Source organism: Gordionus sp. m RMFG-2023, chromosome 4 (assembly GCF_954871325.1).
Source record: "Gordionus sp. m RMFG-2023 chromosome 4, tfGorSpeb1-WG-v2, whole genome shotgun sequence".
In the NCBI taxonomy this organism is placed as follows: domain Eukaryota; kingdom Metazoa; phylum Nematomorpha; class Gordioida; order Chordodea; family Parachordodidae; genus Gordionus; species Gordionus sp. m RMFG-2023.
In genome coordinates this window covers 24,315,292-24,342,891 of record NC_088778.1, presented here as the reverse complement: position 1 = coordinate 24,342,891, position 27,600 = coordinate 24,315,292, and the positions used below count along the sequence as shown (strand labels likewise).

Here is a 27,600-nt window from a genome sequence, read left to right as displayed (position 1 = left end):
GACTCGTTATTAACATCTTTATAAAATTCTATCGATTCGGAATGGCGTATTGAGCAAGGAAAAAATTTCCCTTGCTAATAGGCGTATGGTGTACGACTATCATCTCCCTTAGAAACGAGCAATATCCTCTTGGATAAATTGATTAATAAGCTGGAATTAGAAAAAATCAAAGTTGGAAGAGAAATCAATCTACATGTACAAGCATTCGTTAGACGCTACGAATAGAATACAAGAGATAGCCATCACTGAAAATCAACCGTTGGTTAAAAAAATATAATATTAAGGAATTATAAGATCATTAAAGCATAGGATAGAGTTGATAAACGACTCTATTTAACCCGATTTTTATAAATTGCTAACTAAATATTTTATCCAGAAATATGTATATGTAAGCCTGAAGATTTTGCTCAGGATAATACACAGGTTTGGACTCATATTAACGAAATCTCAAGGCTTAAGTAATATTTTTCTGGCTAAAATATTGAGTTAACCGTTTTAAAAAAATCAAATCGAGCCATTTAACGTTACTAGCATAGGAACATGGATTTTAATAGGAACTATTAGATATTTTTTACTATTTAATTTTGTTAACTTATAATTTTATTAAAATTCTTATAATTTTTTAATTTAACAAATTTTTAGTTATTATTTCATTCATAGTTGTTTTGTTTAAAATTTATATAATAAATAAAAGTTTCATTAATTATAAGTGGTTTACATTCATCACATACGACTACTTATAGAAGAAACAAAAATAAGGAAACTAGTTTTGATGAAAAATTATTTATCTTTGGTAAATTGCAAATATATATAAAAAAATCGATGATTTTCTTTGACGTTGGGTGGATTAAGAGATCAAGTAAAATAAATAGTGAGCTGTCAATTGGGGATCATTTTGGCGCAGACGGGTAGAGTTATATTTATTGAAATATATATGATTTAATAAAATTTAGCTATTGCAGCAATATATTTTGTCCTATTTTATAAAGAATTGTAATTGATAACCCCACCCCCCCCCTCCCCCACAATTTACCCTGACCTAGCCTACCACCTACCTACCCCCTTCAAATAATTTGGAGGCAAAATTTTTGTCTTCTCCCACCTCCTCCCTTCATTACCCAGCTTCTGCATTCAAGTTAGATATTTGCTCACTAAGAATGTTGTGAACAATATATGAAGCATTATTTTGACTAAAATATCTAAACACTAAAAAAAATATTTATTTAATAGGGTCGTAGTTTAGCATTGTTAACATACTAGAAATCAAGATCATCTATCTAAATTTTCAAATGTAAAGGTGTGTTTATAAAAAATAACCTCAAATCTTTGAATGAAATTTTTTCTGTGTTATTCATTATCATTTATCATCCTATTATCATGTACTTGCTCTATACTATATTCAAATCAAAAAATATGCCCTTATCAAGAAAGGTTATATGTTTTTTTTAAAATTATCTAAATATTAACACAGAAATTTAGAAAAATTATAATTAAATAATTATATTTAATATTAATACCTTTTTTTTATAAATGAATTTTTTTTACAGATATGAAGAAATAAAAAATGACACAGTTGTTAGAACTTATCTAGAACCATATAAACCTGACTGTAATTTTTGGAATAAAGTTTCTAATTGGTTACACAAAAAATGCAATTCTCGTTATGAGTAATATTTTTATTTAAATATATTTTTTACTTATTTAAAAAACTACATTATATCATAGAATTATATTTGAATATATATATAAAGTAGTGCTATGGATTAACATCAAAAAAGTAACTTCGTTACTAATGGCATTACCTTTTTTGAAGAAATGGAGTGACATTCATTACCTTCTTCTAGATGTAATGAGTAACAGTAACACATTTCTTTTTTGAGTAATTGTAACACAAATTTTTATTTCTTACTTTGAATTTTTTCTTAAAAGATATGAAAAAACATATTTTATTATTTTATAAAATTATTTTTATTTATTTTTAAATTTTATGAATAATTTAAGCCAAGTTATTAATTCACATCAACCATAATTCCTTCATTTTTATTTAAAATTTTTGTTGTTAAATTTCAGTCAAGCTTGTTATAATTAATATTGAATCAATCAATGTATATTAATTAATATTCTTATTCTCTAATATTATTATATTATGATATTTTTTATAAATAATATTATATCAATTGTACATTTTCTTCAGATGAAGATGAGTTAAGCCTGCAGTGGCTCTAGTTTGAAACATTTTATCTAATAAAGAAAACTAAGGGTAGAAAGTTTAGACTTTGTAAGTGTAAATTGTGTCCCAACTCAAATATTTTAGCCCAAATTCTGGAATAAACATGGGCATCTTCCAAACTGTGCAGCCATTTTTAAGGAAAAAATAGGAAGATATCTGATTAAACTGGTATAAAAACACTCTTTCTATAACTATGTGAAATTAATAGATAGTCTTATTAAGAAGAATGGCCTTAAATTTTATGAATCTTGTGGTAAATTCAAATTTCAGGGATCTTCAGATAATGACAAGTCACTTATTGATGTATATTGTAGGCTATATATGGTTTTATAGGTTATGGAACATTTTCTTCTCTTTTTATTTAGAGTTAGAGAGAAAAGAATGCATTTGGGAAATCTCACTCCCACGATAGCTATTATAATATTTTAAATTATGGCTTTAAATAATTTCATTTTATAAGCCACTTATTTATGCAATCCTGCAAGACAGTTGAAATATTAAAATTTATATTTTGATAATATTTTATTTCAATAGATGCCAACACATCTATAAATGGATATATATTATCAGCAATAGTTCACCCATTATTTAAATGAGTCTGGCCCTGGTAAAATTAGATGTCAAGGAAGGAAGCTTGAATTTATTTCCTTTTTGAGAAAAGATCTTGACAAAGAAAAAGCTGACATGTTCCTTTAAAAAACAACACATGTACAGATTATTTTCTGATAAATATTAAAAAGATTGAATAAGGTTATGAATGAAATTCTTTTGAAATTAATTTTTTTCAAAATAAAGATTATTTTTTGATTATTAATAAATCCCTCTAATTATATTTATCAAATATAAAACAACCCTCCCATCCTCTGCGCCAGTTGAATGTGTATTAAAAAATTATTACAAAAGGATATCTTATATAATATTTTTTGCATAATTTTATTTATATCATATATATATTGGATATCTTATATATTAATTTGCATAATTTTATTTATATCAAATATATATTGGGGGAAATTTTTTTAAAAATATAATATGTAATTTTTTAAGTAACTAGTAATCCGTTACTTTTTTGAATAGCCAGTAATGCACGTTCCTTTTTTCACATGGTAACGAGTAACGGTAACTTCTTGCTTTTTCAGACATAACGAGTAATGCGTTTCAGTGTAGAAGTAACTTTTACAGCACTAATATAAAGAATTATTTATTTTTTAATATTCCAGTGATCTATTTTAAATTATAGACTCATATTTTAATTTTTGGCCATAATATATATTAAGAAATCGTTAAATAAAATAAAAATTATTAATTACTATTTCCTAATTTCAGAGGGATTTGTTAAAAGAAGTGAAAATATTTGCTATTCTATTTTTTATATGCTTAGTCCCAACCTGGCCAAACTTTGGAATTATGTAGTCCATGCCTAGCTTAAGCTAATTTTTTTAGGGCATAGCCCAGCCCAACTTGGGCCATTCAGAACTCTAATTTAAATACTTAATTGTTATATTGTTCTATTGTTATTTATTAGTATATATTGACAAATTTTTGTTTTCATTTAAGCAAAATCACTCTAATTGTCAATTAATTGATATTAACTTTAATTGCTTATATTTAGACCTGTGCGCCGATAGGTCTAGCCATGCCCAAAATGCCGCCTTTAACAAAATCATGACGCTACACCACCGATCGCTAAAAATTTTTTAAAATGATTTCCATATTTTATGCATTTTTATTCTAATATTTGGTCAACATCACTGTTGTATTTTTTTTATGTCAATCAAGATTAAGATGAATTCTTATTTTATACCTATTTTAACATCATAATTATTTTGACATCATTTTAGAATTCAATCAATCAAATGTTTAAAATTCCAAAAGTTACCACAATTTTAAATATTTTTAAAATAGACTCAATGTTAGAAAATGTATTTGATTAGAAGAATATGAAGACCATTTATGCTTGGGTCATGCTTTACATAATATGATTACAGTGAATGGTACCTATTGCTGAAATATCTTATTTAGTAATCTACATCAGGTTTTTCAAAAGCTACCCTGCCCGAGATTTTTTTTAAAAAATTTGCCCTGCCCTGCCAAACCTGAAGAATTTTTTTCATTTGTCCCAAAAAGCCTTACCCGAAATAAAAATAAAGATTATTTGTGAGCCCAGCCCGGCCCGAATTTATTTAATTATTTTATTTTATTGTAAAAAAATATTAGCGCCTTGTTTCTTAATATATAAATAAATCAATTTGTTTCCCAAAATTTAATGAGATCATATAAGCCCAACCCAGCCCTAATTTTATTAAAAATATTAGGTCCGAACCCGAAATTATTTTTAATAGGAGAAATTATTACTGCTCTAAGCTGCAGAGATTGAATTTGAGTTCGAGGCAGATCAAAGAAAATGCTTAAGTACAATACTAAAATCAGATATGCTAGATATTGATATTCTGTTTCTAATTGGCGATTCCAGTGATTATAATAACAATATTGCCACACACATGAGAAAGTTAATACTAAATCCCCAAACTAAATGTCATAGTACATTAATTATATTAGAAAGTATATCTAGAGCAAATAAAAATTTAATCAATAACGGTTTCATTGGGGAAACACTATCTCAAAAATGAATCAGATCTAGTAGAAGAACTATTAGATTTTCTTTCAAAATTTAAAGAAAGAGTTGAATTTCTATCTATACAAAAAGGCCTTTCATAAACTTGGCATCACTTTTTAGAAGTTAAAACAAATTTAATAGTAAATGATAATGATAACTTCCCTAAAGGAAAATATACTAAAAATTGCGTTACGATTTACGGTTCGTCAACTGCAAATCATAATATATAAGTATGTTCATTTATTTTTTATTTCAAAAATAATCAATATGGCTTCCCTTCAATACTCAAAGTTTAAAAAATATGTCAATTTGTATGAAAAAAATTTCACAGCGTCGGAATTTATTATAAAACGTCTTAAACGTATAGAATATAATATTAGAGCAGTGAATATAAAGTTTGAAATCAAGACGAAATGTTAAATTCAAATTATTTGACAAAATTAGCAACAACATTCATCAATTACAAATTGTGATTCCACTATAAGTGATTTTGAACAAGAATGCTATATCCTTCTCGGAAAACGCCATTCACAAGATATTGTATGTCCTAAATTTCTGGAGAGAAAAGATAATCGAACTTCCTAATCTTCTTACGCTAGCTAAAAAAATTCTTTGTGTAGTACACTTGTGAAAGAGTTTTCTATACCGTGGGTAAACGTTGAATTCAATGAGATTATCATTATGTTCGGAAATTTTTTATAAAATTCATTATTTTTATTTTATAAAATTGATTATTTTTATATTATAAAATTACCAAATCGATTTTGAATTTATGATGAGTTTTCTCTTCAATAAAGATCTAAAAATATGCCGGGATAGCTGTGGTTAGTGTTGTTAAACGGCTCGATTTGAGTCCATTTTTAAAAATGGCTATCTCATTTTTTTTACAGAAAATTATTACACAAGCCTGAAAATTTTGAGCATAGATTGCACAAAGGTTTGGAAATCTATTGGAAAAATCTCGAGACTTGAGTAATATTTACATGGCTAAAATATTAAGTTAGCCGTTTTTAATAATTAGCTCAAATCGAGCCGTTTAACAACACTAGCTATAGTGTAGTGTATATTTAAAAAAATATATACGTTATAAAAAATTTATAACGGTGCGCCAATTTACTTAACCTATGTTAACGGCTGCTAAGACGCCGTTTAGATATTTGAAATTCGCACCGGCCGCCGATAATTTCGTCGGCCCACAAGTCTTATATCCATTGAATAAATTGTTTTCAGAATTGAATTTATAATTTATTAAAATTTTTGAATAATATATTTCATGACCATGAGGGTAACTTATGAAATATCTTAGAATGAATTGTTTATTTAAAAATTTTTATGCGTTGATTTAAAATATACATGCTTAAGAATTGATATTGTTTTATTATTTATTTTTAAATTTAAAAAAGCATTGTTTTTTAGTTAAATTAAAAATTTTGAAATTTATTATTCATATTCATAATTAAACATCATTTTATAAATTCCATATGTAATTTTTATCTCCTATGTATTTTTATTATTATCACTATCCATAAACAAAAATCTTAAAAATTACTAAAAGGCAAAGTTTTAATTATTATAATTGTTTTCTAAGTTTTAATTCATTGGTTATTTTATTATTGGGTTATTGTCCTTACCACTTTTTTTAAAATAAATAAAGATTTTTTTAGTTATGAATATGAGAAATTCTTTTTTTAACTTTAAATTTCCTTTTAGGAATGGGAACACATTTATAAACAGGGGCATTCTGGGGAAGGCTCAGCCTTATGGGAAACTAATAGTTAGGACTTGACTTATTGTTGGCAAATGACCCAGTTGAGAACTTTAAAAATAGTTACCTCTGTATTTTCATTATTGATAATGAAAGACTTATAATTATTTTTTCTTATTATGCTTCCACTCGTCCACATTTAATGATTTATAACCCATCACCATTTTACCCACTCCTATTTTAAAAAAATATTGTTATCGATGTTTAAAAATTATTTAAATGGTTAGTAATCTGGTTCTTTGTTTTGTTTTATATTTATAATACTTTAAACTGATAAAATATGCAATATTTTGAAATTAATAATTAATTTCTAATAAATATATGCTTTTCCTGCTCATCTCACTCACAAATTATTTTAAACCCCTCCACCCATTGTCAAGGGCGTCATTATACCATTTCAAATTTCCAGAATTAAAAATCAATATTTTTTACTTCAAGATTTGATGTTTTTGAAAATTTTTGAGAGGGCTCTTCAAAACTTGGAAGGGTCTTGTGCCCCCAATAGCACTATAGTGATATCCTCCCGTTTTAATATTTTTCTTTTTTTAAAATAGGCAAAGAAGGTTGAAATTTTTAATTATTGGCCATTGGCATTCTTTAAAATTGAAGGTATAGGTAGATACTTACAGATACCACGAGTATTGGTGCATTTTTAATAATTACTTTCCATTCCAATTCAAATTTCCTAAAATTTCAAGTAAAATAAAAACTATCAATCAATCATTGTACACCCCATTGCTCATATATAAAAGGGACTTCTATACTCCTCTCTCTACGCCAATGAATACCATTACTACTCGCCTATTCAAATGACGATAGCGTCTTCATAACTACCCACTCCCTCAATGACGATCTTGCCTATAACCCCCCCCCCCTACAGTCCCTGCCAAGGTATAAGAAGCAACAAATGAATTGATCATATCTGGGAAAAACATGAAAATCTCAACTTTCATGACATAAAAACAAACTTTGATCTAGTGGTATTCAAAATCTTTATGGCATTTGATGATGATTCTGATTCTTCACACTGTAAAAATTATTCATTTTATCCTATCGATTACTCTGTATCTTCCGCCTTCTTTAATTTATTAATCCTGCTGTGTTCAATATGGATGTATTTTAGACAATTTGCTTCAGAGGTTCATAGGACTTGAGAAATTGTGCCTCTGGATATTCTTAAAAAAACCCTTTATATCCGAAAATACGATAGGCATGGATATAGAGAAAATTATGGCTAAGAAATATAAATTTATTTCAATTTTCAAAAGCCATCTCTTTCTGATAGACAATAATATTACGTTACTTCTAAACATGATAACCAAAGTTGATACATCATTCGCTCCCTCCCTTAATTAAGAATATTTTCTCAAATATATTATCCTTTATACAATTAAATTTTTTTATTGTTCCTATTTGCATTCAAAAAATAGACATAAATTTTATGAGAGTAATTATATTTAAAAATATAAAATTAAGTATATTTTAAAAGCCCATATTTGCTTTTTAAAACGGACTAAAATCATTACAATAAAATCTATTTTCTACGGGTTATTAATTATAATCCCTCCCATGGCCCGGTAAATATTATTGGATAAATAAATTTTTCATGAGTTTTGTTCCCTTTTTAATTTTTATTAAAAAAATTAGACCACTTGCCGCGGGCGGGCTGGGGTTAAGAATTTATATTTATTCAAATTAGAATATTTCTCGTGTATTTTTGTTATTGCTTGTTAAACATCTTTACATCCTACCCCCCCCCCCCCCCCCCCCCCCAACAATAACCTTTTATTTTCTGCAAATTAATTAAATTTTTTTTAAAATTTATATCTCTCTGGAATGTAAAGATTTTAATTTATGCACTAAAAAGCAAACAAATTAATTATAAATTTTATTTTAAGCTTTTTTTAAAAATGAGATTCTCCTATTTTTTTTATTGCGCATTTTCAAGCATAAATTTTTTAACCAAGCATTTTTTTTACAAATTCAGATCGCACACTTTCTTTTCTTTCTTTCTTTCTTTCTTTTTTTCTTTCTTTCTTTCTTTCTTTCTTTTTTCTTTCTTTCTTTCTTTCTTTCTTTCTTTCTTTCTTTCAGTAATATAAAACTGTCCCTTAATTCTTTACACATTGTCAAGTAGTAAAAACGACAAATTGTTATTTTTCTCCATACCATATACACTTTTACAATATATTTTATTATTTTCTCTTATACTATATAAAGAAATTATGAAGAAAAAAAAAGATTATTAATAATTTAAAAAAAAATCATTTTTTTTTTAATTTTTAAAATTTTGTTCTTTATATAATAAGATGTGTGACAACTGACAAATCTATGTGTTTATGTTATTTTACTTTTATGCATAGCACTATAAAATATGGATATTGACGATTATGTTTAAATAACATGTGATTAATACCAATGGGATTTGTGAGGAATTTTTTTGCGAAAATTTGTAATATTTTTTAAAATATAATATTTCATGTTTAAGGTTAAATTAAATAATAGGATAGGATCGGATCGTATAACAGTAATATTATACTTCCAATCTTTACTTTTCCCATCCTCTTACATTATAAAATTAGATTGTATTATTATTTTATGCTTCGCTTCATTTATATGATCATTCATTTTTTATTTTTAAAAAAATACAAATCCATTCATAAAAAATTCTTTAAATTTAATGATTAATTTCTTATTGTACATTGCTACTTTCTTTCTATTCTTTTTTAAAAAAAATTTAATTTCATTTTTCGGTTATAATTTTTTATTTTACACAATGTAAAAAAATTGAACTTGAAACTGATGGGCAGAGTTGTTGAACATTTTGATTTTTAAAAAGGGTCAACTCAAGATTTTAGCGAAGAATATATTGCGCAAGCCTGGAGATTTTTCTCATAGATGGTAGAAAGGCTTGGACATCTATTAACAAAATCTCGAGGTTGACCGTTTTTTTAAATCGGTTTCAACACTACAATTGGCAAAATATTTTCGGGCTCGATTTGTATATCTTTTTCTTCCATAAAAATTTATTCACGGCCCGGTCAACTCGAAAAAGCCTTTTCAAAATCTTAACGGAAAGGTCGGTTCTCGCCGACCTCGAATACTCATTCAAACATAATTAACTCTTAACGAAAATGATTTATACATTTTTTATCATGTTTTTATATTTAAATAATTATTGATATTAAAATATAACTGACCTCACGTTACTTTACAATAAAAAGGAAAATTGTTTGAATTTATCGCTCTAAGGCTTTGGAATTTTTTTCTTTCTTTCATAACAATTATTATTATTCTCATATTTATAGGATTAAATATTTTTGTATGATTAATTAACAATTCATTTTTTTTGCATCATCTTTAATATTATCAAATCAAGGAGTTATCATTACAACGCGTGAGAGTAGTTTTTGTTAAACGGCTCGATTTAAAACATTTTTTAAAACGGCTAACTAAATATTTTATCCAAAAAAACATTAGGTAAGCCTGAAGATTTTGCTCATAGAACAACGGTTTGGAAGTCTATTATTCAAATCTTGAGGTGTAGTCAATATTATTCAGGCTAAAATATTGTGTTAGCCGTTTAACAACATTACTGAGGATTCATTTATATAAATAAAATATAATAATTGAATGATAATATGGTCAATAATATCGATTTTTATAGAGAAGGTTCCCTCCCTCCTCTTGTTTGCCTAGAGGAGTCAGGATAACTAGGGGATCACCTTTGGAAGTTTCATTATAAAATTATTTTCTATTATTTACACAACGATTAAATCAATTATTTTTTGTAATTATTATTTATAATAATACAAATTTGTTTCTTTTTTTAAAAAAAAACCTTATTGTAAAAGGTTAAAAAGGGGAATCAAAAGATGCTTTGTAGATTGGTAATATAGGAATTTTTTTTCACAAAGAAAACGAAGTAAAAGCAAAATTTATAAGTTAATTTTTATAAAATTCCTTAATTAAGAATTTTTTTGTTTGAAACTTTATAAATTCATTTACCTTTATCGCCACAAACCTGAGCAGATAGAAGAAAGAATTTATTGTAAAAAGCGAAAATTGTGTACATAAGAAAAAAAAGATTATTTATATATAAATACATTTACATATAAATACATTTACACATCTATAAAACTTTTAAACCATAAATAAAACCGATCTTTTATTATATTTATTTGTTGTGGATAATGATGAATTGGTGCTAAAGGAATGCGTATGCATTTGTAATTTAATAATGAACAAATGCTATTACATTCTATCTTAGATTAACAAATGATTAGATGTACATGTGTGAAATTTGGTTGAAATCTGGAAGTTTATTTTCATTCCATTGTATCTCATTCAATGTAACCATAACATAAAAAAATCATATAGTATTATACTATATTTATTACTCGAGATTTACCTCCTTACCCCAAATTAAGAAACCATATCTAGCTAACTGGTTATTTATATTACGTGTTAATTATTTCATATTAATACTCATTTCATAGGAAATGATTAAATATATTATATAAACCAAATAGGTATATTATGTATATATACACCTTTTAGTCACATATCGTATACTACATTGTCTATATATATGGCATATTAATTACACATTGAAATTGTTATATGCCATAGTGTATATACCTATTTTATAAGGTAAACGTTGCGATATAAGGCCAATATATTATCTATGAAAATAAATTTTAATTGCAAGATAAATGAACTAAATAAAAGTAAGACAGGAAGGAAGTAAAAGGAGAGAAATCAAGAAAATAAAAAATGAATTTAATTAAGACCCACCTCCCCTACCCATTTTCTAGATTAATGATATTGGATGTATGGGGGGGGGCACCATATAGAAATGTAAACTAATTTATATCTCTAACCTACCATCTCCAAGTGGTTGGTTTCGGAAACTTATTTTGTTCTAGGTCGAAATAGCTTACTACGCGCTTTATTAAAGAAATTCTTTTCTTCTTTTGACGTTTCAGACTAGAAGTTTATATTAGGCGTGTTTTATTTTAATCCGAACTTTTTTACCCGCCCGTTCAATTATCTAAATAATATGTTTCCTGCCCATTTGCCCAATTTTTTAAAAATTATTTGATTGGTTGGTTGGCTTTTTATTATGGCTCTGATCTGCCGATTCACAAATTTATCACCGATCCGATATTTCTTGATAATACTAAAACACTATCCGATATTTCCCGTTACTAAACCCCGACCCGATACCGATACAATAACCGCTTTAAAAAAGAACGCGTTCACGTTCGTTCAAAACTTTATGAATAAATTTTTTCCTAAATTTCATTTAATAGAAATAAATACCATATATTTTTTAAAACAATATATTAGCCATGTTTAAAATTAATAGTTTTATAATAAAAAAATTTCTTACTAATTATAAATATATATAAACTTTTATAAATATATATAAACTTTTATATATAATATAAATTTAATTATTTATAAAATAGTGCTCAACTATCTAATATATATAATCTCGATAATTAAACCATGATCGTTTTCATATCTTCCTAATGTATTTAAAATTTAAGGAGACTATATAGTGTAATGTTAATTTTTGCTCTCTACGAGAGTCGAACCACAAACCTACCATTTCAAAGGCCCATGCTTTGAATATAATAAAATTTAAAAAATTAATTATATGTATAGTAATTAATAGCTGATATTTTTAAAATTTTGCCGTTTATTATCATATTAAATTGAAAAAATTAACTTATATTTTTATAATTTTGCCATTATTACCATATTGCCTAATTTTTTGTGACATAATAATTTCAAAATTTTTTCCCAAGATAGGTAAATCTCTAAAAACCATATCTATTTTTTATTCTTTTTAAGGGCATTTATTGTTTTCATTATATATGGGCTAGACAGATTAATGATAGGTATTGCCTCAAGGTAGTAACTATTAAATTTGTATTTTTAATTTGGATAGGTTACGAAATTTATTTATAATATATATTTAAAAAATCGTTAATTTTGCAAAGCGTCTGCAATCGGATGGTTATGGGTTTGAATCCCAGCAAAAGCAAAGATCATATTTTTTTTTCTTAATCTAATTAGGTGGTTCCGTCCTTGGGGGATGATATAGAGGTCAAACTCGACCACTTGATTTCTTTATAATATATGTTAAAGGGTCTTTAATGAATTTTGGTCGGTATTTAGCAATAGGTTGGTATTTAGAAAATCCTCTACTTTGAGTAGTATCTGTCTGAAATTTTTCTTTGTAGATATAACCAGGCCTGATCAAAAATCCATTTTGCCATTTATTTCTATTGGAATTTAACAACAGTCTTAAATTTAATTTTATATTCCATTTATTTATATTGTAATATTTAGAATAAATTTAAATTTGTGATAGAAATCATATTGGGTGAAAAATAATAAGTTCAGGATGGAAAATAGGGATTTCAGGATTTCTATCTGCTGTATTTGTCGAGGGAAGGTGTGAGAAATTTTTTTTAAAATTATAATGGGTCGAACTGGGCTTGGATTATATTTTTATAAATCATATTGGGCTAGGCTTGGGGAAATTTTTCAAAATTATTATAAGCTTGGATGTTTGGGAATTTTTTTATTATTAACTATGGATCAGACATTGGCCTAAAACAAATTTTTTTGCAGGCCCTGGGCTCGGCTTGATCAAAAAACCAAGGACCATAAAATCTGATTTTGATTGTATTTTTAAATTCATTATGATTTTTTAAATATTTTATTCCAGTTCTCAAATACCAGAATTATTATGATTTTTGGTTGTGCTTGAGAAAATTTTTTTAAAATTAATATGGCCTTGGACTTTGCTTGGGAATTTTTTTAATATTAAATATTAGGCATAATATTTTAACAAATAATATTGATATAGGTATCAAGTATAAGCTTTAAATATATTTGGACTCAAAACATAATTTACGCTTAGTTTTAATGGATTGAACCTGTCCTGAAGGAGGGAGGGTGCTATAACGAATAAAAATTGGATATTATTTTCAAATAACAGGTAACAACTATTATAAAAGTAAGGAGAAAATTCTCATTCCCCGTCATTTTGACGGGCTCAGCAATGCTGATAACGGGAGCTCTGGTATCTTAGTTATTATATTTTTCATTTTGCCCATCAAGAAAGAGGGGTCATCATACTTTTCTCCCTTATTTGTTGATAGATGAACCAGAAATTAAGAATATCTTATGAGGTGTACCTCTTTTTCTCCTAAATACCATATACAAACTAACTAATTACCTCTCAACCCCGTCATTCTTGACAGGTTATTAGCTAGTTAAAATATAAAACCCTTGATAAAAAAAAATAATAGCGGAATTTCAAATAATCACATTAAAATAAATTTTAAAAGATATTAACTATTCTATACTGTCTATATAATATATAATATCTAATGATTTTTACTTTATATCTATTATAATAATCATAATATTTTAAAAAGCCTATGAAATACAACAATCTAAAATAAATTATTAATAGAATACTTATTCTTATATTATATATAATAATAAATATTACAATCAAGTATCTTTTAAATTAGAACTTGAGATTTTGAAACTGATATTATAATTTTTGAACACGTCTAACATTTATCTTGTGAGAATAGAATTAGTTTACTGAATATATGTTACTGTAAAGTATTTATTATATTTTGGCCATTGTATAATGTTAATCAATCTGATTCTGAATTTTCATAATCAGATGATGAAGTAACAACATCTATAATTATGCTAATCTATAAAATATAATTAATAATATTGAAATTAATAACAGGACAGTAATAGTAGCTGGCTAAGAAAATTCAAATGTGAGAAAGGAAATTGCTGATTAAAAAATAACCCTTTTTTCTTAAAAAATTCAGATTTATATATTTTATTTTCTAACGAATCTAAAATTGAACGAACATAAAAACAAACGCGTATGTCAATAAATAGGAAGACGTTCACGCTCAAAGTTCGTCAAAAATAAATGGAACATCGTTTGCCATTTTTTTTCTAAAAAACGAATTTTTGAAGGCGTTCGTTTACAATATTATTTAAAATAGATTTGTTAACGAACATAATAACGGATATCTTTTATTCAAAATGGTTGTCAAATATTTTTTCAATTGTAACCTAATTTTTTTTTTGTTTCAAAATTATGTAACAAATTTTTTTTGAATTAAAATAGCTATAGGGCCTTGAAATTGAATATGAATATAATATTAATTTATTTTTTTCCAGCAATATTATTATATAATCTAATCTTTTAATTTTTATTTAATTAACAAAAAAACAATATAGAGGGATGATAGATAATATAGTTATCAAATTTTATGATATATCTATTCAATCTTCTATATATATTATGCCTTTTTACTATGTAAAGAATTATTTATAAGATTCTTCCCACTATCTTTATTGTTTTATATTTGCAATACAGAGCGTTGTAAAATGTTACTTACAGTTTTATAAGTTACTATATTCTCATAGAAATACTTCTTTTTTAAACATAACTAGTTACAGTTATATTTCAAATGTAACTATTTACTTATAAGTAGTGAATGGCTCGAAAAATTAGAATCCCTAGACTAAACAACCATGAAGGGCTTGATTAATGGAACTAAATATTATATTTATTAAACCTTAATTTTATATTTTGAAAAATCGTCATATAAGGATAATTGATATAAATACTTCACATATTTTAAAAAATAGCTACTTTTGTCTTTGCATTCAATAAAATGGCAGAGATTTTGAAAAAATAGTTACCTTAACATTATTAATACAAGAGGTTTCCAACTCATAAATAGTTCAAATATACATATTAACATTTAGAAACTAAAAAATGATATAAAATACAGAATTATATTAGGAGGGGGGGGGGTTACACATTATGAAAAACATAATTGAATCCCTAAAAACGCGCAGTAATTATATTTAAATATTTCAATTTGAATTTTTTGTCTTAAGACTTGGCCTCAATGTGTGATTTCGTATTTTAAGGAAAATTTTTTAAAAAAGGAAGAGGCAAAATGTCCACTAGTGGAAGTGTCAATGTTATCCAATGTTTTCTATTTGTTTATCTTTTTTGTTTCGGCTTGAGTGAGTGTGTTGCTATTGATATTTTTGGGGAAAGTGCTAACACAGGTATAATCCTAGATGAGAGATTTACCCATAGCCCATGGGATAGTTGTGAGGCCTTTATCTAGGGATGTAAATTTCCCGGGAAACTATATTTCGGGGAAATTTCCCGGGAAATTTGGGGAAAAACGGGAAATAATGGGAAATTACGGGAAAAAACGGGAAACTATCTTTTTTATAATACTTTACAGGTCAATATTGATTTTTTTTTATGTTTTATTGAAAATATATAGATTATAAACATAATTAAACAAATATAAATTATTTTCAACTAATTTGCAATTACTTAACATGTTTTATTTGAAATATTATATATAGACTAAATAATATTTAAACAATTAATTTTGAATAGTTAATTATCTTCGTTTGAAGATGAAAATGATTCCAGATCAGAGCTTGAAATTCTGGAATCCAGCAATTTGTCATTTTCAGAAATTTCCTTTCCCATAAAATGTAGATTGGCTCTTATATAAACTAATTTGCGAACTTTGTCATTTTTTATTCTATTTCTAGATTTAGAATGAATATTTCCAAAGGAGGACCATATTCTTTCGGATGCTCCACTTGTTGGTGGTACTGATAAAATTCGTATGGCTAGGGTCGATATGTATTGATTGCAACAGAGACCTAATAAAATATTGAATAACACAATTTTAAGATTAGAAAAAGAGTTAAGTTATTGTTTACAGAAATATAAAAGTATTTTACCTTTCCACCAACTCACTGGATCTGTAAATGATGCGCCTTGCCAAAGACTTGCTATATTAAAAAAATCTTCCCTTGCACGATATTTGGATAGGTTTCCTATTACTCTTGCAATATCCAAATCTAGATATCCAGAAAATCGGTTAATAATATCCAACTCCTTTGCAACTTCATTGTCTCTTAAATTAAATCCGCAAAACCTTGGGTCAAATATATGAGCAGCATAATGAATGTCCCGACAACAAAAATGTTTTCGGCTTTTGATAAACTGCTCTATTTCTAAAATCTCGCTCTGCGACAATATATTTGATATTGTTTTATAAGCGTTAAATGTCTCCCTGATATGAATAAACGCTTGGGACATCAGATAAATTGACTTTATCTCCTTCTACTATCTCTATTTGCGTAAATATGACTTTAATATAATTATATAGTTGCATTAGATCATTTAAAAACCCATCGTTATCAAGAAGAATAAGTCTCTTATCTCGATCAGTAAATATATCAAGAATAGCCATTTCCTGTAAAATATCTTTATTTTTTAACAAGCTATTTATCATCAAAACTATAACTGCTTAACGAGTTGGGCTAGGCAACTTTAGGGAAACAATTTTTCTCTATTAACATTTAAAATTTCATATATTATTTATAAATTTCATTGGTATTTATTTATAATATAAATATACTTTTCAGACTAGCTATTTAATTTTAACAAGTATCTTCTAAAATTTTGCAAATGTAAATAGGGAAATTGACATAATTCAAAAACAAAACACAATTATAATTTATGATATGAACCACGAGGAAAAAATGATTTTATAAAATCTAATAAAAATCGTATTTATTTTATCATTAGATCATTTTCAAAATTGGGAAACTGTTAATATTATAAAAATCATGTTGATTTAGGCAAAAAAACCTATTATAAAAATTGGGGAAACTATAGGGGAAATTTCCTCTGTCTTACATCCCTACCATTATCTGAATAAGAGGTAGTGAGGTTCTTAAATATTAGGGACTCGAGATTTTTTTAGGAATAGACTGAGATGTTTATTTATTGATGAATAACACTGTTGACAACCCTGGCTTTTAATAACGTTCACTCTTGGCATTAACTGGTAAGTTACAACTCAGGCAACTATGAGGTTCATAGCCAAGTCTATGACATAGGTTAACTCTTAGTTGTTCATTAGTTAAGAGATTTCCTAAATTTTTGCTAGGCAAAGCTTAAAACCACTCATGTCCGCCTAATTTATCATTATTTTTTAGTCCTTTAAACAGGTGAAATCTCGAAGTTTTCGTAATATTTTTCTGGATAAAATATTGAGTTAACCCTTTTTAAAAATTATCATTAGGCACGCCTGAAGATTTTGGTCATAGATGGCACAAAGGTTTGGACATCTATTAGCGAAATCTCGAGACTTAGGCAATATTTTTCTGGCGAAAATATTAACTTAACCGTTTTTAAAGATCGGCTCAAATTGAGTCGTTTAACAACTTGATACTTTTTACATGGGAAAATCTTAATTATGATATGCATTGAATCATCTGAAATAAAATATTTGGTTTATGTATTTATTTAAAAAAAAAGAATGAAAACGAGATTGGAATACATCAATACTACCATATGGAAATACCGAAATCGATATCGGTGTTGCGATGGATGGACGGGTTTGGAGAATTCGAACTGCACTATTCGTAAAAAATTTAGATATTTATATATAACAATATGAATAAAAAATTCAAAGTGAAAATAAATCTAACTATTATTTTACCCCCCCCCCCCACCCGAAAGAAGATCTAGATATAATTTACCATATTAGACCCTCTCCAATCCATTTCTTTGGGTTATTATTGCGACTTTAAATTATAAGAGGCTTAGTTCTTATAAACAATTCTAATATAGGCCCATCCTTTCTCTTTGTTAAAAATATAATAAATCGTGATAGTGGGGATAGTTCTTTACTTCCGCCCTTGATTCTATCAAGTTATTTTAAGAATTGCCGAAAGGGCTTAATACATAAAATTGACTTTTTTTTTAACCCCCGCAAATATACCTTGCATTTCCCACCTTTCTTCCACTCCTGCTATTCACCTCATCTCCAATTCAGTGAATATTTATTTTTTTCCAGAAGGATCCGATAAGGCTATATCCTGGGCTCGATACTTTTCTGCATAGGCATCAATTAAATGATCAAAAACATTTCTACCGAATGCCCCCTCCATACCTGATACATAGATGGTATGAGGTCGCCGAAGCACAATCCTTCATAAAAACCCATTCACAAATACTAGGTTTTGCTCAACGAGCATAAAACTAATATCTATTAAATATATAGGTTTATCAGACAGCCATAATTTTTATTCATACCTCATTTTGGCTCCCCACTTGGCGAATCAGAGTCTAGAAATAACTTCATCTTTAATGCTTTATTTCTTTCCAATTTAAAACATGCTCAAATATACTCCTCACCAACCTTTTCCTTCTTAAAAGCTTCCCCACCTACTACCATTTTCAAATTTCTTGATTTATTAAAATAATCGAAATTTCCTTCAAATCTTAAGCAGAAGAGATCCGTAATTTCCGCTTTAATTATAAGTCATGGCTACAAGTATAACTTCCTTGCATACTCCGGGGCATCGGTTTATGATAACCCCGAATCTTTCTATCAGCAAGTTCATCGCCTACCTTCTTTCAGTCTACATTCTTCCTCACCTCTTGAATCCCAGAAACAACCTTCCCCGTGTATACAGTAAGGCTGTTATCGCTCAATTATACCTAAAATTAAGTTTTCATGATGATGAACATACAGTTTTTTTAACCTTTTTACCACGTGAACCAAGGATCTTATTACGAGTTTCTCGAGACTATATCATTTAAAAATCTCGATTTGCTCCTCCATACAAATAAGTTAAGATTTGCTATTGGATACGGCTTAACTGCGAAATTGTTTAGCCTTACCATTGCAAACACTGTCAAACCAGTGTCATTGACAGCAAGGGGAGACATTGCTTCCACTGCCTATTTTGCTTAGGCCATTTCCCACGACACACCAAATGCAACGACTTTATTTTTGCAAGCACTTAATGTCCTCCATTTCTTAGTTAAGGAGCCAACTTCTGGACTGGAACTTCACCTGCATTGATGCAAATGTCCCATCCAACTATTACATAGTTTCCCTCGCACTTGCCGAAGGAAAATCACCAATTACCATTTCTTAAGCATTCATGCCCATCGCCTTTACTCTAGCCTCTTTCGGTAGCAAATCTTAAATTTTTTTTAAAGAATGAAGGAAACAAGGCTCGCTAAAATACTAAGAGCCCAAAGAATTTCTTTTTAACGATAAAGGATTGCTATCACAATTACTTAACCTTTAACCTTTCTATTGAATAATCTTCCATTCTTCATCATCCAACAATACCTTATTCTCTTCCTTAGACACTTTTTGCTACTTTCCTCGATATTTTCTTATTCTATTCCTTTTCTCTCCTTAATTATAGTTTTACACTTAACGCTTCCATTAATTTAATGCTTTAAAAAATTTATATTATTATACAACATATTGGTAACATTTACTCAAAAAGAAATAATTGCACCGAGATAATAAATAGTTTTAAATCATGTTTAGATATAAAGATCCAAAATTTTGAAAAAATTAATAATATTAGTTCTGTGTATATTGCAGGCCCTAACCCGGTATTTTTGGGTTTGGTCATAAAATTTCTACCTCTGCAGGTCTCTGATAAATAAGTATAAGAAAGATTGTTAGAATCTTATTCAATAATCAATTTGGGGGGAGGGGCAGTCCTTATTTTCTAATTCGATTTTTAAACGGAAAGGTTTGGTGATTTTGTTACCTTTTCATGACAGTAAATTTTTTAACACTGTTAAAATATGAGTAATAATTTTTTTATTATTAATTTTATTCTATTTTACGAAAATTTGGATGATATTTTGTTAAGAAATAACCATTTAAAAGACAAACGTTTCTCTTTAAAACAATATTTGAATGATTATTTTTTCACACCCTAATTTACGAATTTTGATTTTTTTTATTTGAAATCAGCTGTTTGTAATCCAGAATGCTTATTCGGGCAATGTATTAAACCTTACGAATGCGAGTGCTTGGACGGATGGATGGTAAATATCTTTTTGATGATTCACATATAAATTGAAAAGTGTATACTTAAAAAAAAAGTTTTCCCCACATCTTGGGCTTTAGAGTTATGTTGATAAAATAACACTTTGATCAGATAGAATAATACCATGCGTCAAATAATTAATCGCACATAATCACTTCACTTTAAAAATTAAAACTTTTTTGATTGCATATATTATATTTAAAATTAATAAATACTAAACCGACCTTACTATTTAGTTTTTTGAATCTAATAATTTCTCTTTCTCAATGAAAAATATAGGTTGTGGGTTTTTTTTAATCCATAAATCACAATTTACATTACTTCGAAATTTCGTTCATAAAACTCAACATTATTGTACATGTGCATTTGTGATAGCCATTTTTTTCCTGGGAATAATTACTTGAAAATCTGTCTGGAATTTCGATTTTAATGACTACTATATTTTTTTTAAAAATAGGGAAGCATATGCGGAGATAAATGTAATGGCGGTAAATACGGCAAAAAATGTTCCGAAACCTGTAATTGCGGAAATGGTTCGGTTACTTGTCATCACGTCACGGGAGAATGTCAATGCGCGCCTGGATTTACGGGAGAAAGGTTTTTTTTTGAATATTTAAATTTATTTTGATAAATTATGATATCATTTTGCGTCTTTTTGATTTGAGTATAGAATTAAATAATAGTAAATCAAACATTTACAACTATTTAAAGGAAACTAATAAATTTGTATTTTAAAATAACTTTATGTTAGGTTTCCCTATCATTTATCATTAATACTTCTTTCAAAACCATTTATAAAATGTAGGATTATTAATTTTTTTTAATCATGTGGTCTTATAATTATAGAAAAGAGGAAAATATAGTTTAAAAAAATTTACTATATTTTACGGTATTCCCGCACAATTGTATATAAAAATTATTAAAACAAAAATTAGGTGTCAGTCCATATGCTCCCCCGGCAGATACGGTTTTGGCTGCTCGGAATCATGTAACTGTTTATCCCATTCTCAATGCAGAGCTTCTGATGGCTTTTGTGATTGCTCCCAAACTGTTCTTAAACCTCACGCCGATATTAGTACCACATTTAATGATTCAAACAATTTAAATGAACAGTATACCAAAATTCCCGAGCCATTTTATTACGACGCTCTCGGATTTTTTACAGGAGCTTACTGTAAAGATCTCTGTGTACCGGATTATAACTGCACAAAACTTTGCGATTGCGAATTACGTAATGGGGACTGCAACATTTATACCGGAAAATGCATGTTTGGAATTTGATTTTTTTATAATTAACCACTAATTTACTTTTATAAAAAAAAATAGTTGTAAACCAGGATTTTTTGGCAAAAGATGCCAATCCATGTGTGCCAAAGGCACTTTCGGTCCAGATTGTATAGGTAGGTGTTTGTGCCAAAACAATTCCACCTGTGATTCCATTACAGGGAGCTGTAGATGCTTGCCAGGATGGAGTGGAGAACAGTAATGAATTACAATTCATTCTATTAGTCAATTTCTAAGTTCTTTTAAAGAATTTAAGATATATTAATGAATGTAGAGCTTAATTTCATCTTAAGATCAGTAAGAAAGAAAGAGATTTACTACTATTCTAATTTTCATAAAAAAACTTTTATAACTTTTTCTAAAGCTGCCAAAACGCTTGTCAGAAAGGACGATTCGGTCCCGGATGCAACTCGCAATGCTCTTGCTCTCATTTCACTTCCTGTGACACCATAAATGGCTCTTGCACTTGTTTAGATGGTTGGACTGGTTTGCACTGTGATAGACCCTGTCCCTTAGGCTGGTTTGGGGCGGGATGCGGCAAAACTTGCGATTGTGGAACTTCTTGGATTAATACAACAATGAACTACCATAGGCATGGGCACCATTATACACTGGAAAGTAAACTTGTTGATGATATAGACAAGGAAACGAAAAACGACGTAGATATGGATATAAACAGAGGGGATTATGATAATTATTTGGAGGTTTTTAATCGTACCTTGTTACTCGTTGCTGGGTCTTTAAAAAGTGATGATTCTAATGCCGAAGAAAAGACGCAAAGCCAAACAAGTAATATTTTTATGTTATGCTATTTTTAATGTTAACGATTAATTTTATAAATATCACAAATTTTCAATTGTAAATGTGACATCACTACGATATTCTTTATTAATTGTACAGTTTTTTATTATATTACTTTAAAAATAAAATTTAATGGTATAATTTTTTTTAATTTGCTCTTTGTTGTGCAATAAAAAATACCCTTAAAACCTCATATTTTTCTTCTTAAATAGAACAGCGTCTAATTCTTTATGGAAATATTTTTAATGATGTTAATATTAATTACCATTTTCCTTTAAAATTTATTTTCTTTCAGATCTGTCCCGAAACTCCACCACATCGTCAATTAATAACCTTAACCATTTTCCTAAAGGCCTTTGCGATCCGGTTGATGGCCGATGTAACTGTCCACCAGGCCGGACTGGCCCTAGATGTGAACGAGGATGCGGTCTGCTTAGGTTTGGTCCGGACTGCAGCTTAACCTGCGATTGTGAGCATGCCACTAAATGCGATCCCATTACCGGGAAATGCTCAGCTTGTCAAGAAGGCTGGCATGGGGAACGTTGTCAAATAGGTTTTTTTTAAAATAAGCGTGAAAGAAAAAAAGATAGGTATCAATAGAAAGAAATTATTTGTAAGAGGAGTAGAAATAAAATGTTAAAAATTCTAAAATCATGCAAACTACGTGAGAATAATTAAAAATAAAAATAAATTATGCTGATATCGAATATCTTAATTTAAAAAAAATTTATTACATAAAATAATGTTTTGTTTTTGTGTGCCCATAATATAATCAGTAGCCTCGCTGAGGTGGGTGGCATACCTAAATTTATTTAAGCAGCCACTAAATAATAAGAGCTATAGATAATAGATATCACTAATTACAACATACCTGATTGAAGATAAAGTTTAAGTAATCGTGTGTGATATTTATAAAATATTTGCTCGATACAATGTCATCGTTTTATTTTCACTTTTTTTTATTATCTCAAATCAAAGCGTGCATCAAAGGTTACTACGGCCCTAATTGCGAGACTAAATGCGATTGCGTTGGAGCCGAAACGTGTCATCCCATAACTGGAACTTGCATATGCCCAGCTGGCAAAACGGGGAACAATTGTAGCGAAGGTAAAAATTAGTTAAATTCTGTAGGGGTTATGGTTAGATTTGATATAGGGTTAACACCCCCCCCCACCCCTCCACACACTTATTATTATTATGTAAATCTTGAAAACAACCTATTAAAAAACAATTTTTCATAATAAATGAGAAAAAAACGGAATCTATATTAAAAATATAAAAGGCAGACGATGGATTCATTCATTAAAGAAAATGTACAAAAATTATATAATAAAATATCTAAATAATCAATCTAGCTTCTTACAAAAATAATTATTAAAAGATATTATTTCCAATTTTATTCATATCTTTTCTCCCAATTTTTTTAATCAACAATTAGATTGTCCAACTGGATGGTACGGCGTTTTTTGTCAACATGGATGCGCTTGCCCTTCAAACCCTAATAACCGGTGCGATCCAGTAACCGGGTTTTGTTCTTGCCCACCCGGTCTCAGTACTCGATTTAGATGTACGCGATGCCAAACTGGTTTATTCGGTCCAGACTGTAGCTTGACATGCCCATGTTCGGATGAAACTGGGCGAAACGGTACCGCGCCTTGCAAAAGACTGAGTGGGGAATGTTTATGTCCTTCTCGATTAGATAGCTATAACAAAGGAACGAAAAACAATGAAAGCTCTATCGAGAATGTTACTTTTAAAAAGATTAATGAACAAGAGAAACGATATTTAAAGGATTGTTTAAGGGATCTTATATACACTTTTGACTCCCGATTCGATATTTACGATTTAGGAACTGAAAACAGAGTATATAGTTATTCAGATGATGGGGAGATTGGGGGGAGTAATGATCATAATGGGTATTATGGATATGCAAATGGGGGACAACAAAGATATAATTTAGGTTTTTAATATCTTGTATTTATATTACCTAAAATGATTTTTTAAAAAATATTTTTATTCATAGTTATAAATGGAGGACGATGGCTTTGTTTATTAAAAATGAAATGAGAATTTAATGTTTTTTCAGCCATACATAAAAATAATTTGGTAAAAGATTAAAAAAATTCATGTAATCTAAATTAAAAAAAAACATTTCTTAAAAAAATATACAATTGTCAAATATTAAATATATTAATGTGCAAATAAATACTTGTAACCTCAATTGAAAAAAATAGCCAAAGAAATACGCGAACACAATGAAGCCAAGAACAAGACTGGTCCCGAGATCAATTTGATGTCCATAGTTTTTATCATTTTGACTAGCATGCTATTGATAATATTCACTATCTGCTTGGCCGTTTGCCTTGTGGTTAAACGGAGGAAATCACTCAAAAAACATTCCATTATGAGTAAATTTTTGCATTTGTTCTCATTTAATTCTTATCCTCATTATATTACAAATCAGCTGTCATGCCAAGTCCAACTCTTATCTTTATAAATCTAAAAAAAATCAAAATGTGAACTTAGATCCGAACCCCCACATTTGAGGTTCTATGCATATTGACTATCGTAAATATTTTTGCGTTAGTATCTTGTTATTTCAATATTTATATTTTTTTTGAAGAAATAATCGAAATCAAAAGGGACACCTCACTACCCCATATTCCCACCACTAATTCGGATCAAAGTCTTCCTGTCCGTTTGCCCCCAAGCCATAATACTCCGGACGACAATATTTACTGTTTGGGAGACGAGGATGATTACGACATAGATTACGCATATCCTGCATCAGTGTTTGGAACCATAGAAAGGAAAGGATGTAAAAAATATTTTTATAAATGATTAAAAATAATTTTTTTCAGAAATATCGAAATACGCATTTTAAATTTTATTATAGTATAATCTTCAAAACATCACATGTAGGGATATTTTTGCGATTTTTCCCAAATTATTTTACACTTCAAAATCGATTTTATTTTTATTACAAAGTTAATTCCTTATCCATCTTACCTTCGCCTCCTCACGATCCATCCATGCTCCCAACTGTCACCTGTCCCCCATCACATGCCGATGCCAAGAATCCTGAAAATTTTATCACACCACCGTCCACTCTTTCCCGATGTAATATGAGACACAGAACGTCTTCCAAAGGAAGTCCTACTCAAGAATTTATTCAACTCAAGCAAGCTTCTACTGTTTCTAATAAAAATAATGGATCAAAAAAGGTTCATAATCACGTTTATCAAGAATTAAGGAATTCTTGCAATTCCTCAGGTTCCACCAATAACATTGACTCGTCTTCCACGACTTATTTGGTGCCCTTGCCCGTTCACGTAAAGGATAATGATATTAAAAATGTGCGTACTCATTTGATCGATACTTCAGACCACCACACTTTAGGTGACAATTTCGATGCTGGCAAAAAACATGTGATAGACGTGAATAAACAAATGATAAACAAAAGGGACTATCATAAACTTGACCACTCAGGCGAAACCTTCAAATTAGCCAAACCCGTCAACTCTCAAGTTATGAAAATGTACCACGACCACAATCGTTTTGCTATAGCCAGTGCTCCTTCCAATCAAAATGGAAGTTCTAATAATTGTGAACCACCGACTAGTCTCGAAAATTCGGAATTAAGCGAGAAACCACCTCCTGTTCCTTCCAGAAATTTTTCGGCCGATTCATTTAGAACTTTAGAAATGCGTGCTAGTGATCGGCACCCTTATCCCCCAAAATTAAGGAAGAGCGAAGAGGTGAAAAGCACCGAAAACCTTTTGATTTCTACGGACTCCTCTCCAGCTATCGTGAATTTACAAGATGAAACAAAGCTTGTTACACAATCTTATCTTAATCCTAAAACCAAAAAGCTTTTAAATATCGATACGATCGTTCCCAATTCCAATATTCCGAAAATTCCCGTTACTTTAAATAATTCAAATTCGAACAATCCTCAGCTACTCGATTCACCGAGTCTTAGTTACGATGAAGTAACCCCTTCTAATTCTTTCCTTTCTCTCTCATCTAGTCATCATATAAATAATTCTTGGAACGGTGAATATAATGTCCCCACGGGTTCTACGAATATTGATTTGATTTGTAAAAACAGCTGCGAGGATGAATACGATTCACCCGAAAGCGGAAAAAGAGATACGCTCAAAGCATTTCACGATAATGGTAATGACTGTATTCTACAAACCAAACTTTTTTTTAAAAAAATAATATTTTATTCAATGCCCAAAATTGATTTTTTTTGTATGTTTTAAATTTGCTAATTAATGATAAGAAATACTATATAAAGATTTAAATAATTTCTAAGTTTGTTGTTAAATGAACAAGGTAACCTTTGAAAAGATCCGCTTTGAACTTTGAGTTAAAAAAAATATTATAAATAATTTATGTGAAAAACTTTAATTATTTAAATTTTCTTTTTTTAAGCTCAAATATCAAGCCATCTTCCCATTCCCCGCCTTTCTCTCAATAAACCCCTGCCGCCCGTAAAGCCGCGCATTTTGCAAAATCACGCATTTCCATATTCCCAAACAAATGGTAGGTTACCACTGGTACTTCCTAAAAGTCCAAGCTTCACCAATTCTTCGCACGTCTCTATGCATGATGCCAGTCAAGATGAATACGATTCACCTAGAAAAATATAACGATTTTTTTGTAATGTGTCAATTACTAGTGAAATAAGTATTAAATTTGTTCGAAGTTGAATTATTCACGAATTTAGATTTTAATTTAAAAAATAAGCTTTTTTTAAAGAAAAAATGTAAATAACTTTGCTTCCCTGATTATTGATATATAGAGTTCTATATTTTTTTTTCTATATACATATAATTTGGGCTTTGGATATTTTTTTTATTTATAAAGAAATTTTTAAATAACTTAAATATGCAGAAATCGATGCAA

General features: G+C 28.6%; 1 protein-coding gene across 1 annotated transcript; it reads left to right on the top strand.

Moving 5' to 3' along the window:
* Positions 1-1,290: 1,290 nt before the first annotated feature.
* On the top strand, positions 1,291-27,600 carry LOC135927793 (uncharacterized). Its single transcript, XM_065463981.1, has 15 exons — positions 1,291-1,431; positions 1,548-1,667; positions 18,050-18,156; positions 20,526-20,599; positions 21,059-21,198; positions 21,537-21,869; positions 21,928-22,083; positions 22,250-22,674; positions 22,982-23,239; positions 23,665-23,793; positions 24,125-24,646; positions 24,921-25,094; positions 25,310-25,504; positions 25,675-26,865; positions 27,127-27,600. The coding sequence occupies exons 1-15, from the start codon at positions 1,331-1,333 to the stop codon at positions 27,342-27,344; spliced, it is 4,143 nt and encodes a 1,380-aa protein (XP_065320053.1). The 5' UTR covers positions 1,291-1,330; the 3' UTR covers positions 27,345-27,600.

Bases quoted from the DNA above. Each gene is read 5' to 3' on its own strand.
- LOC135927793 (XM_065463981.1), top strand. From the start codon at position 1,331: ATGAAATTTTTTCTGTGTTATTCATTATCATTTATCATCCTATTATCA. The intron at 18,157-20,525 runs GTAAAAAATTTA...ATTTGAAATCAG, and splicing joins GAATTCGAACTGCACTATTC to CTGTTTGTAATCCAGAATGC. The intron at 21,199-21,536 runs GTTTTTTTTTGA...AACAAAAATTAG, and splicing joins CCTGGATTTACGGGAGAAAG to GTGTCAGTCCATATGCTCCC.